The sequence below is a fragment of the Carassius gibelio genome, chromosome B3 (assembly GCF_023724105.1).
Source record: "Carassius gibelio isolate Cgi1373 ecotype wild population from Czech Republic chromosome B3, carGib1.2-hapl.c, whole genome shotgun sequence".
NCBI classification, from domain to species: domain Eukaryota; kingdom Metazoa; phylum Chordata; class Actinopteri; order Cypriniformes; family Cyprinidae; genus Carassius; species Carassius gibelio.
This window is the reverse complement of record NC_068398.1, coordinates 7,317,066-7,328,633: the sequence shown is the minus strand read 5'-3', so window position 1 is coordinate 7,328,633 and position 11,568 is coordinate 7,317,066. Positions and strand designations below refer to the sequence as shown.

Sequence of the window (11,568 nt, the reverse complement as noted above, 5' to 3'; positions counted from 1 at the left end):
TGCAAAAAGATGAAAAGCTATCATAGAAAGTAAACATTTTGGAAGAAAAGCATCTTCCATGAATTCATTGAAATCAAGTGAATGTGTCTGACAGTGATTATTCAGTTTCTATGTTGTGACGTCAGAGATAAGAAGTCGGTAGACTCATTGGCCATCTGACGACCTTGCTGTCTCTGATTGTGTTACTTTAATTGTGGCTGGCAACTAAGTAACTGAGAAAATTACAGAATTCTTCATCTTCACTAAGAGGGGAAAAAAAGACAGAAGCTGACTAAAATATGTTTGCTTTGACAGTTAGTCTTTTGATGGCCACTAGATGTCACTGTCAGATAATTACTGTGAGCTGCCAAGGTTTATTATAAGTATGCATGCCCTTTTACAGTGCTCACTTAAATTAAATTAAATTAAATTAAATTAAATTAAATTAAATTAAATTAAATTAAATTAAATTAAATTCGGGCACACAACAATACCACAGATTAAATTAAATCCAGAGTTATTAATTGTACATACAGCTTTCACTTGCTCACTTGAAACCCTTCAGTTCAATTCAGAATAATTAATTATACATTTAGCTTACAATTTTCAATTAAATTACATTGCATAACATTAAATTAAATAGTATAAGGGCACACAACAATACCACAGAATTATTTTAATAATTGAAATAAATAAAAACATTTATTTTTGTCTTTATTTTCTACATCTAAAACTTTTTACACCACAAATAATGCATCACTTTTCTTACAATACAAAACGAACATAAAATCAAACAGATGTTGCCTGTTTGAGTGCATGAAAAGATAGTTATGTTTACATACAACATTTTTTCTGCTTACATTTATATAGGCTCCATTACAGTGTAAATAGTAAGTGTGGTAAACAGAGGTGTATTTTGACTTGCAGTTGGATGTTAACACATTTGCTTGCTTGAATACGTTTTATTTGAGGAAAAACAGTGGCATGTTATGTTTCAGTTCTTGTTGAGATGAAAACAGAAATGATCAAATTCGTTTTTTTTTTTTCCTGTTGTTTTTCATGTCAGACCGTTCAGTCCAGGATTAAATGCATCCTGTCCCTTCATCTGAAGTGCGCCCACCTCTTGTTGCACTCAGTAATTTAATCATTTTTTCCCCCCTCTATAATGCTCTATTTTAAAGTCCTCGAACTCTTCACAGCAGTAATTTTCCACAACATTATAATCACATGTATGTAGACCCTAATGCACTGACCAAATAGTGCTTGACAAAATGTAATGGGATTATTTCCTATGAGGGGAAAATTGTTTCCAGGAAGTGCCACGGCTCTTGATGGACATGCTTATTGATGTATGACCTCCTGGTATTTGGCACTTTGTCATTAATAGGTTCAAACTCTGCTTGGAAAATAGCAATGATTTCTCAGAACGATTTGCTTTAACGGTCTTCAAAACACTTTGAACTTTTGCTTTGATTAGTGGAGTCAAAAAAGCATTTATCAGATATTCTTTACAATACTGAAACAGAAACCTGAGACGCATTTATTCGGTCTTCTGACCTTCAGGTAAAGTTCAGCATGAGAATGAATGCCAAATGTGATTTTGGGAAAGGCCAGATGTTGGATGGCTCAAGCGGTTTTCCGATTCCATCCATTCAGGCAAATGCAATTTGCTAACAGCTTCCCAAAATAACCTACAATCCCATTTCTTTTCAAATCACATGAAGGGAAGGTAAAAAGTCTTATTTGCTGAATGGTACTTGAAATTGTATTATCAGTGGGGCTTCGCTAAATTAGCCAATTTAAAAACAACTGGGTTTAAAGGAGACTGGAAAACTATGTTCACTCCCATATCCGCCTTTGTGTGCTCAGAGAGAGCTCAGGTGACGAAACGCAGTTTTCTCTTGCAGGGCGGTTCCACTATTACTTTAAAAGAGTTCAAATTGACCAGGATAATTGGTCTGTTAGCTTCAGATTTTTTTTTTCGCTTTCTTTATGTAACAATTATGTTCACAGTTATGTAACAAGCCTCTCCTGTTTGCATTAATTCACAATTCTTAAAAATGCTTAAAGGAATAGTTCACCTCAAAAAAAAAGCTAAATTTGCTGAAAATATATTTGCAGTGAATGGGTGCCGTCAGAATGAGAGACCAAACAGTCCATCAGATAATGTCTTGTGAAGTGAAAAGATGCATGTTTGTAAGAAAATGTGTTTTTATCAGCTGTTTGGACTCTCATTCTGACGGCACCCATTCACTGCAGAGCATTCATTCGTGAGTGAATGATGTAATGCCAAATTTCTTCAAATCTGTTCTGATTAATGACTTGTGATAGTGAGTACATTTTCAGCAGGCCTTTATTTTTGAGTGAACTACTTCTTAAATCTGATTTTCTACAGTGTTTTTGAGATTGACAAATTGTTTGGTAGTACTTTAGGTTGTGAACAACACAGTCTCTCTGCTTTACTTCACTCAGCAACACGTCACCACAGGACTAACCAACAACAACACTTCACACAGACATTAAGCAAAGGGAAATTCCTTCTGTTTAGATTTGTTTTACTATATGTACTTGACACATTTATATTTGGAGTATTTTGTATATTGTTTTACTGTATTTCATTCGACTTCGTTTCACGTAGCACCAGTTGAGTGCACTTACATTTTTTTTTCTTCTTCAGAAAATAAGCTAGCACAACCCTTACATTTTGTCAAATTAAACATAATTAATTTGCATTCAGCGCACAGTAATCAGTTTGTGTTTGGACTAGATGTATCATTTTGATTTTTAACTGAAACTGGCCAGGGGATGCATAATTCCCAGCATGCTTTGCATGGGAATCAATGGTGAGAGTGAATGTTGAATGTAAATTCAATATTAGATTTAAATGTTATTGTATGTGTTTTTGAGAAATGGGAGATATTGAACAGTAGGAGATTTTCTAACTCAATCATTAGGGAATGACTGCTTAGTATGCTGCTGTGTGTTATTACTTAGCAGGCTTGCGGGGGTCAGGTAAAAATGAGCATGTGAATCATGTGCATGCATAGAATCACCAATTTGGTCACTTTAAATATTTTACTTCATTACATTAAATAAATGGGAACAAATGTTCTGACAGAATCATTTTACTGAAGACTAGGAGGAATAATGATGTTGATACATCTTTACTGATTACAGTTATTTCAATTTAAAGCACTTTTTTTTCAGTGCATGCTGAGTCCTCTGCTTTGACATTGAGAGTTTGTAACCTCCTGCACCCTGAGAGATGGGTTGTCAGTAAACAACATCAACATGCGGGTAGAGACGGCAAAACGGAGAGAAAAGGGGGCATGTTGACAAAGAGATAGAGAGTGGAACGACACTGTGTTGAAACTGGTTTGTCAAGGCTGTGTCTGGTTCTAACATTGACAAGTCCACTACAGCTAGTGGCAAATGAGTGACTGAACTCAAAACAAACACTGAACGCATATGACCTGAAAAACTAACAGCCAGAACCTGTTGATAATACACCAACAATAAACAATGATTATAAGGAGTATTGTTCGGCATAATGAAACATTTTAAGAGAAGGAAAAAATGAAAGAGTAAATGGTGCACTTGTAAAGACGGGATGATCTATAGGTTTGCCTGCATGCCAGAAAGGGCATGGTATTTATACAGTACAAAGTACAACAGTAACCATTTAATAGAAATGTTTTGCATTTGTTAAACCTTCTTACTTCACCATAGCATTTTAGAAAAGCAGTGGAAAGAAGGGATCTGGTCTTTTTTGGATCTTTTTGCTGACTGGATAAAGATGTCATGTAAAACCAGAACTGATCTTGCAGCGGACTCATTTTCTTAGTCGGAGAAATACACCCTCTGAATGTAATTTTGCTCAAAATATCCTCACCCTCAGGCCATCAAAGATGTAGATGAGTTTGTTTATTGGAACAGATTTGAAGAAATGTATCATTCCATCTCCTGCTCAGCAATAGTTCATCTGCAGTGAATGGGTGCCGTCAGAATGAGAGTCCAAACAGCTGATAAAAACATTACAATAATCCACAAGTAACCCACACCACTCCAGTCCATCATTTAGTCTGGTGAAGAGAAAAGCTGCATGTTTGTAAGAGACAAATCCATCAAGATGTTTTTTTTTTTACTTCAAACCGTTGCTTCCGGGCAAAGTCCCCTATTTATATTTATTGCTTTCTCCAGTGAAAAATAATTTTGTCTGAAATAGAAGATCAAAAACTGTTTACATGCAAAAAAATCAATAATAAAATAAAATGCAACCTGTAAAATAAAATAAAAAAACGCCCCAAAATAGTTTAAACAAATATGTTGGTGGATTTTGATGTGAGAAAATAAGAGGGAATAAAAAATTGTTTTCACTAGACAATGGATTATCAACTTTAATTTTTTTTGGTCAGAAAAAATGGTTTAAAGTTAAAATGATAGTTTCTTACAGAGATGCAGCTTTTCTAATCACAACATGTTAACTGAAGGAGTGGTGAGTTATCAGATGTTTGGACTCTCATTCTGACGGCACCCATTCACTGCAGAGGATCCACTGCTGATATAATGCTACATTTCTCCAAATCTGTTCTGATGAAGAAACATAATTTTGTCTAAGCTGACAGTCTTGTCTATGTAAAATTTTGTCTGCATACTTATCTCGTTTTGAGTATTGTCCCTTCTGTGTGCCTCTTTGTTTTTCTTCTGGGGGCTATAGTTGATAATTGGCTAAACTGACCCAGAAGTGTCTATTAATGAGTACAGACTCTGTAAATCTAAAGCCAATATAGTATGGAAAATCTGCTGACCTTCTGGCCCTGGACACAAATAAGGAATCTGATGATGTAAAGGTGACTTGTCAAATAAAAATATTATATATAAATAAACAAGTCATAAAATGTTAAAGGATGGAGTTTTTTTTTTTTTTTTTTTTTGAATCATTGTAAGCATCTGTTTAATACACTATTTAATGTACTTGTAAGCAGATGTTTAATACACTGTTTAATGTACTTGTAAGCAGCTGTTTATACTTGTAGACCTCTGAAAGTGTGATTAGCAGGTTAATATAAACCATTTTGCCTGGACCTCTATTGAAAGTAATTCACTTTACAGTCTTGTTTACTATATACAGCACATAATAATCTAATAACATACATAACATACAAGATTCCCCTGTTTCCATTTGAAACTTATCGTAATCCTGTAAATCCAGGTTTATTAGGAATGATACAAACAACATCAAGACGAAGGTAACATAACACAGGTACATCTTATCAACCCAGACTAAAGAAAAAAATACAAATCTTGATATCTGCCTTAGCAGCTTGTTGCTGCTCTCAGGATGTTTTGGCCATTGCTTTAGCTTCAAGAATCTTCATCCATCATAAATTAGACATTCTGCCTTTAATAAACAGGCTGTTTGGCATTTCCACCAAACCTTGTATTTCACCCAGCTTTGAAATGCAGAAAACCACCAGGAGAACTTGTTCGAAAGGGAAAATGTTCAGAACCACCACCGAATTAGCAATGTCCATCAAAATGTAACAGCAGAAGCCTCTTTCTCTCTCAATTGTCCAAATTGATCCAAATGTGGAGGATGAACAGTTTCCCAGTTTCATTCAGTCATGCGGAACAAAATGATGAACCATTTGCCATTATTATACATATTTACAGTTATATATAACATCACTGATATCTTCTCATCACAGAGTGATTTTTATATGGAAATGTATTGTGTTTGTGCACCAGAGAGTGTTTGCTCTAGGCATAGACAACAATTACTTTATATAAAGCCATATATTTTGACCATGTCATAATGACTTTTGATTGGACGTCCAACTCGGAACAAAAAGAATATGTGTGTTAAAAGGGGGAAAAAAATCCATCCAACTTTCTTAATTTATATGGACTGGCTACTTGGCTGTGGTCCAGGTCGGTGGTTTTCCAATTTATCGCAGGCTTCAGCCTTCAAACCAATGGACTGAAAAGGAAAAGGTAGGTATAGGATTTCAGAAAGCAAAAACAATAGAAGGAATAAAGCCTTAAGCCTTGCAGCAACAGTTCTAAGAATCTATTCTTCAAATGCAGTTCAGATGTAATCTGAGTATTTGTTTTCCTTCAGATCTACTTTTAAGGGGCATTTATGCACAGAACAACCAGTTGAAATCTACATGCCTCCAGCAGTGTTCTAGAGTCCATTATGCAATAGTGAACATTTAATAGAAATGTTGTTTTATAAGGCTATGACATATACCAGCATTCAAAACCTCCATGTTTCTCAACATTCTAAATGTATTCTAATTAGAATGTTTGAAATGTTGACGCTGCCTGAGAAAGGAACATGTACCTGGTTGTTTTGTGTTTATGATCTATATCACTTCTTTGAGGACAAGGTTTCATAATCTGATGACTGAGGTGTGTTGGGCCAGACCTGTTTGATTGGAGAAGATTTAGTGATTTGATGTTCTCTGCTGTTTGCTCTGATAAGCCTGACATTTATGACCATTATCGATGAACATCCTTCCCTCTTTTGTCATAGTGCTATATGTGATAAAAATGAAGGCCTTAGAGAAACTACTGAATGCTGGTTTGTCAGTGAAGGTTACAAAGACATTGAAAATAATCAGAATCAAATTCATAGGCAGATGAGTAAAGACATGAAAATTTTAATTAGAAATTAAAAAAACTTCATTGTTAGAGTAGCCAATTCCAAATTAATTTAAATATAAATTAAATTAGAATTGATTTCAATTTAGTAATTGGTTGTAATGTTATGTGCTTTGTTACTTTTTTATTGGTTTCTGTAAATATTCCTGTTAGCTTTATTTTTATTTCATTTTTAGTCGTTTGTTTAAATAAGCCCATTTCTGCCACAAAGTAATTGCAATTTTTTTTTATTCCACAATTCTGACCCCCCCCCCCCCCCCACACACACACAATTGTGAATTTACATGTGAATTAGATTTTTTTTTTATTGTGTGATAAACTCGCAATCATGAGTACGAATTACGGGATATGCACTTGCAATTGTGAAAAAAAAATAGTTGAAACTGCGAGATACAAACTCACAATCCTAAGCTTATATTTTGCAATACGAAATTGTTTTCTCCGAATTGTGAATATAAATTCACAATTGTCAGTTATGAAATCCATTTCCAAAAACTGACTATTTTCTGACTAATTGCAAATTTATGTCTCACAATTCTGACTTTATAACACAACAATGTGTTTGTATCTCACAATTCTGGGTTGTTTTGCATCTCACAATTGCATCTCACAATTTCGACTATATTTCTCGCAGTGTATGTCCCATATAAAAAATAAAAATAAATCTACATTTTGAGGTGTAAACTTGCAATTCTGAGAAATAAAGCTAGAATTGAGAGTTTTCCTATTAGAATCTGAGAAGAAAAAAATCCTCTCACATAAATGAGTTATAAAGTCAGAATTGTGAGATAAACATTCGCAATGACCTTTTTTAACACTGACATTGACCCTGGTCTTCATTCTAAGTGGCTCCATTGTTTTAAAGAGGATTCTAAGGATGTGTTTAATAATCAAAGGCCCTTACCTGATAGGTCTGGACATGGTTGTTGAAATCAAAGCTCCTTGGAGGGAAGAAGGCCTCGTTCTGTTGGTTCCTGCAGAGGTGCTCACGACCAGGGTGACCGTTGCTGACCCCGTTGACCTTGTGGATGCACAACACTTGCTGGAAGCTCCGCTTGAAGTTGTCCGACAGAAAGCTGTAGAGCAGAGGATTGGCGCAGCTGTTGACGTAGGTCAGGATGACGGTGAGAAAGTAGATGCCGGTCATGAGGCTGTTCTCCGGGAGGGTGCTGATCAGGTTGAGGATGTTGATGATGAAAAACGGCAGCCAGCACAGGACAAACACCACCACGATGATCACCACCATTCTCGTCACTTTCTTCTCAGACCTGCCGCGTTTGGAGAGTCCCGCTCGCGCACTAGCTGACTTTACCTTGATTACAATGAGCAGGTAGCAAAGACAGATAACCATAAGTGGGAAGAAGAAACCTAGCATTGCGGTGTAGAGGATGAAAGCGGTCGACCACACATCACGCGGTTCGGGCCAGCTCAGGTTGCAGGTGTTGAGCTCCGGCTGAACGTCACAGTAAATGATGACTGGCAGCGTTAGCAGACAGGACAGTGCCCATACCATGCTATTTATCACCTTGGCAACTCTGGGCCGCCGCCACCGTGCGCTGCGGATAGGATGCACCACAGCCATATAGCGATCAATGCTCATTACTGTCAGACAGAATGTGCTAGTAAATTGACTGATGGAGTCTGTCCACATCAGAATACGACAGAGGAAGTTGCCAAAGGGCCAGTAACCGAGCATGTTGTGGGCGGTGAGAAATGGAAGTCCCAGGATGTACAGCTCGTCGGCCACTGCCAGGTTTAAAATGTACATGTTTGTGACCGTTTTCATTTTGGTGTAGCGCAGGACCACGAATATGGCCAGAGAGTTGCCCGTCAAACCCACAACGAACACCACGAGGTAGATAACGGCCAGAATCTTTGTGCTGTCCTCCTCGGCCATCGAGCTCCCATTCAGTTGGTGAAAAGTATTATTGAATTCATTGGACTGGTTTGCGTAGTCTGAGATCGAGGTGTTGCACATGGACCCCTGGGTTGCCATATTTAGATACAGGCACCGATTTGGCAAGGAACCGCTGATTTTTGAGTCATCAAAGGGCTATAAAGAACAAAATGAACAAAAAGTGGTTTATCTCAGCACCATGATGTTTAAAATAAGAAATTAAACTTGCTTGTTTGACTAAAAATCCATACAAAAAAAAAAAAGACATTATGTGATAAGTTTATCAATTATATTCCTTTAACACAATGCAATGCTTGAATCGAAATATGGGAAAATCTATATGGAAAATTCCTTCAAACACAATGCACTGAGCTGCATTTGTACAGATATTATTAGTGCACAGAAAAATCATAAAACATGATTAAAACTTGAATTGAACAATTCTGAGAGAATGTTGACTTGGAAATACCTTCCAAATTCAGTATAATTCATAAGAATAAGACGGAGGCTCAACAAGATTTTCAATCCTAACAATAAAGGTTCATCAATGGTTCTTTGGGGTAAAAGATGATGTTTTAGAGATATTTTTTTTTCACGTCAGATCAGCATATTGTAGAGTGCATTAATGGTTTTATGAAGATCTAAAAAATAAGCACCTTTTTTTTTCTTCTAGGGCATTTGGTTGTTAAATTTTAGCCTATTTTCTGACATGCAGCACTTCTACTTGTACCCCTTTTTTTCTTTCTTTTTTTCCCCATAGACATTAGAATAAAAGTTTGTTACCCCAACAACAACCCCAACAAAAATGTCAAAGGCTTTTCCCCACTTATTTGGCATTTTTTCGTGTTTCAAAAACATGTATATTCATATCGCATTGTCATTGCATAAACAATGTAGTTGTTGTTTATGGGTTGCATGACCTTGACTTTTAAGTGGCCCTTGCGCTGGATATGAGACGTGCAAAGTGAGCAGAGCGACACAAATGTGTTGCACAAATAAAGCACAGCCTCAGAAATGCGCTGGACCTTAAATCGAAACAAAGGGTAACGATGTCACTGTTATGAGTACAAACAGTCCAGTGGACACTAATTAATATGACCCGTCCGCATTTCCCCGCACAGGTGAATAGTTAACTTGTCTTCTATGCCACACGCTTCGCATCTTTGGGCCAGCTGTAAAATAGTACGGTAGACGCTCTATTTAATCACGAGCCCTTGCTCAGCTTGCGAATCATCTATGGTGCACGTGCAGATCTCTTTGTGCAGGGTGGTCCTATTCGCCAATTAGGCCTATATATAGGCTAATATACGATTTCAAACATTTTAATAGTTACGAATTACTGGGTGCGAATTTTCACTTAACAGTTCGCTGAGGGAATAACCATTGCATTCAAGCATTGTCATTTTAATAGAGTTTATATATCAATCAATCAATCAATCGATAGCTGTAGCTCGAGTCACTTCACCCCTAAAATTACTCATGGAAATTCCTTACAGAACTTCTTTTCGCATTTTTTTAAATATAAATGTAATATAATGGTTAATTATGAAATATCTATGTAGAAATTCAGCTCTAGAAAGTCACTGTGATTTACTGCCTTTATGGACAAACTAACAACATTTTTATATGTTTAAACTAGCATTAATCAAAGTGTAAATTTAGCTCTCTTATTTGCAGTAGATGATCACACCAATCAAAACAGCTCACATGCCTTTGTTGCAATAGGTAAAGTTTTCACAGAAATAAAAAATGCAATTGGAATTAAAGTTGATAACACGACTATTTCCACTAAATGCCATGCAAAGTATTAGGCTTAATTCGGCCACAGATTTAAGCAATGCTTCACTCTTAGCAACCCTACCTCGAACGCAGTGCGCGGTCCTCTGGGTTTCAGAAGCACTTCCACTAATTGATCAGACTCTTCTCCGTTTCTGTGATCAATAAAGATTAGATGACTCAATGTCTCTTTGTCTAAGATCCAACATCAAGAGCCAGCACATCACCTTCATCCCCGGTTCCAGCTTAAATGAGTTCACTACAAGGCGTTGTGTTGCGGTGCGCGCATAATCCGCATCGTTTTTCTTCAAGAAAACCACAAGATTATAACATCCACATCTGGCCAACCATTTAAGCAACTATTTGTACAGCTAATAAATGTCTAAATGTACTTGTAGTGTTTTCCTCCGTGGAGCGTCTGTCTCATTCAGGTCGGTTCAGGTGGAGAGGTGCTGCTCTCTCCACGCGCGCGCGGTTTTATAGTCTTCTGCGCGCAACAGGACCAGAGCACAGCACTTCATACGTCACAGGCACAAACCAGCTTCTGTTTTTCTGACCTAGGCTATATCCCTATAGTCATGCATGGATCTGCACGTTGCACCGAGCTCCTAATGGTGATTTTACTGATAGTCTTCACTGAAGTATATAAATATGTCATTCCCCGGTGAAGCAGGTGTCAGGTCATAAAACTGTCGGACAACGAAAACGCAGCAGTGTAACATTTTATGGTCTTTTTTACTACGCCTTTGAAAAACACACTACTGTACATGTGCCTTAGACAAACTTGAATTTTCTAAAGTGCTTATTCTTATTGTAGCTACTAGAAATTAAAAGACATAGCCTATATGTATCAAATTAAAAACGAATTGGATTTTATTTGTTCTCCATTAAGTGTCTTTAATTATTTTTCTATGCATTACAGGAGTGTTTAGTGCTCTTGCAGGGTTCAGTATGTGTGTTCTCCAGACATTTGTCCTTTTTGAAAGGGTCAGATGTCTCGATTGTTAATCTTTACTGGCAGGGTGAACAACCCAGTGTTCAAAACCGCCGAAAAACTCTTTTGTTTGAGTATTTTAAAGCCATATTTTACAGAAATGGCAAGGGTGTGTATGCCTGCATTCCACTCTCACAATATAGAGCTGCAGAGCTCCAATAGCAAATTGAGGTTTACTATGCAGTAAAAGAGAAATGCTCTGTGTTTTATTTGATCAGAAGGCTCCGATGCCAGTTAAGATTATACTAAGTTTTTT

The 11,568-nt window shown here is 36.8% G+C and overlaps 1 protein-coding gene across 1 annotated transcript; it reads right to left on the bottom strand.

The window, feature by feature from the left end:
* Positions 1-4,954: 4,954 nt before the first annotated feature.
* LOC127953585 (somatostatin receptor type 5) lies at positions 4,955-10,979 on the bottom strand. The gene is made up of 4 exons (XM_052552785.1): positions 10,711-10,979; positions 10,404-10,623; positions 7,550-8,698; positions 4,955-5,959 (listed from the first exon to the last, which is right to left on the bottom strand). The coding sequence occupies exons 3-4, from the start codon at positions 8,639-8,641 to the stop codon at positions 5,879-5,881; spliced, it is 1,173 nt and encodes a 390-aa protein (XP_052408745.1). The 5' UTR covers positions 8,642-8,698; positions 10,404-10,623; positions 10,711-10,979; the 3' UTR covers positions 4,955-5,878.
* Between the last annotated feature and the right edge of the window lie 589 nt (positions 10,980-11,568).

Excerpts from the sequence above, each read along its gene's own strand:
- LOC127953585 (XM_052552785.1), bottom strand. The coding sequence starts at position 8,641 with ATGGCAACCCAGGGGTCCATGTGCAACACCTCGATCTCAGACTACGCA. Across the intron at positions 5,960-7,549 it reads ACCATGTCCAGACCTATCAG|TCCATTGGTTTGAAGGCTGA; the intron begins GTAAGGGCCTTT and ends TTTCCTTTTCAG.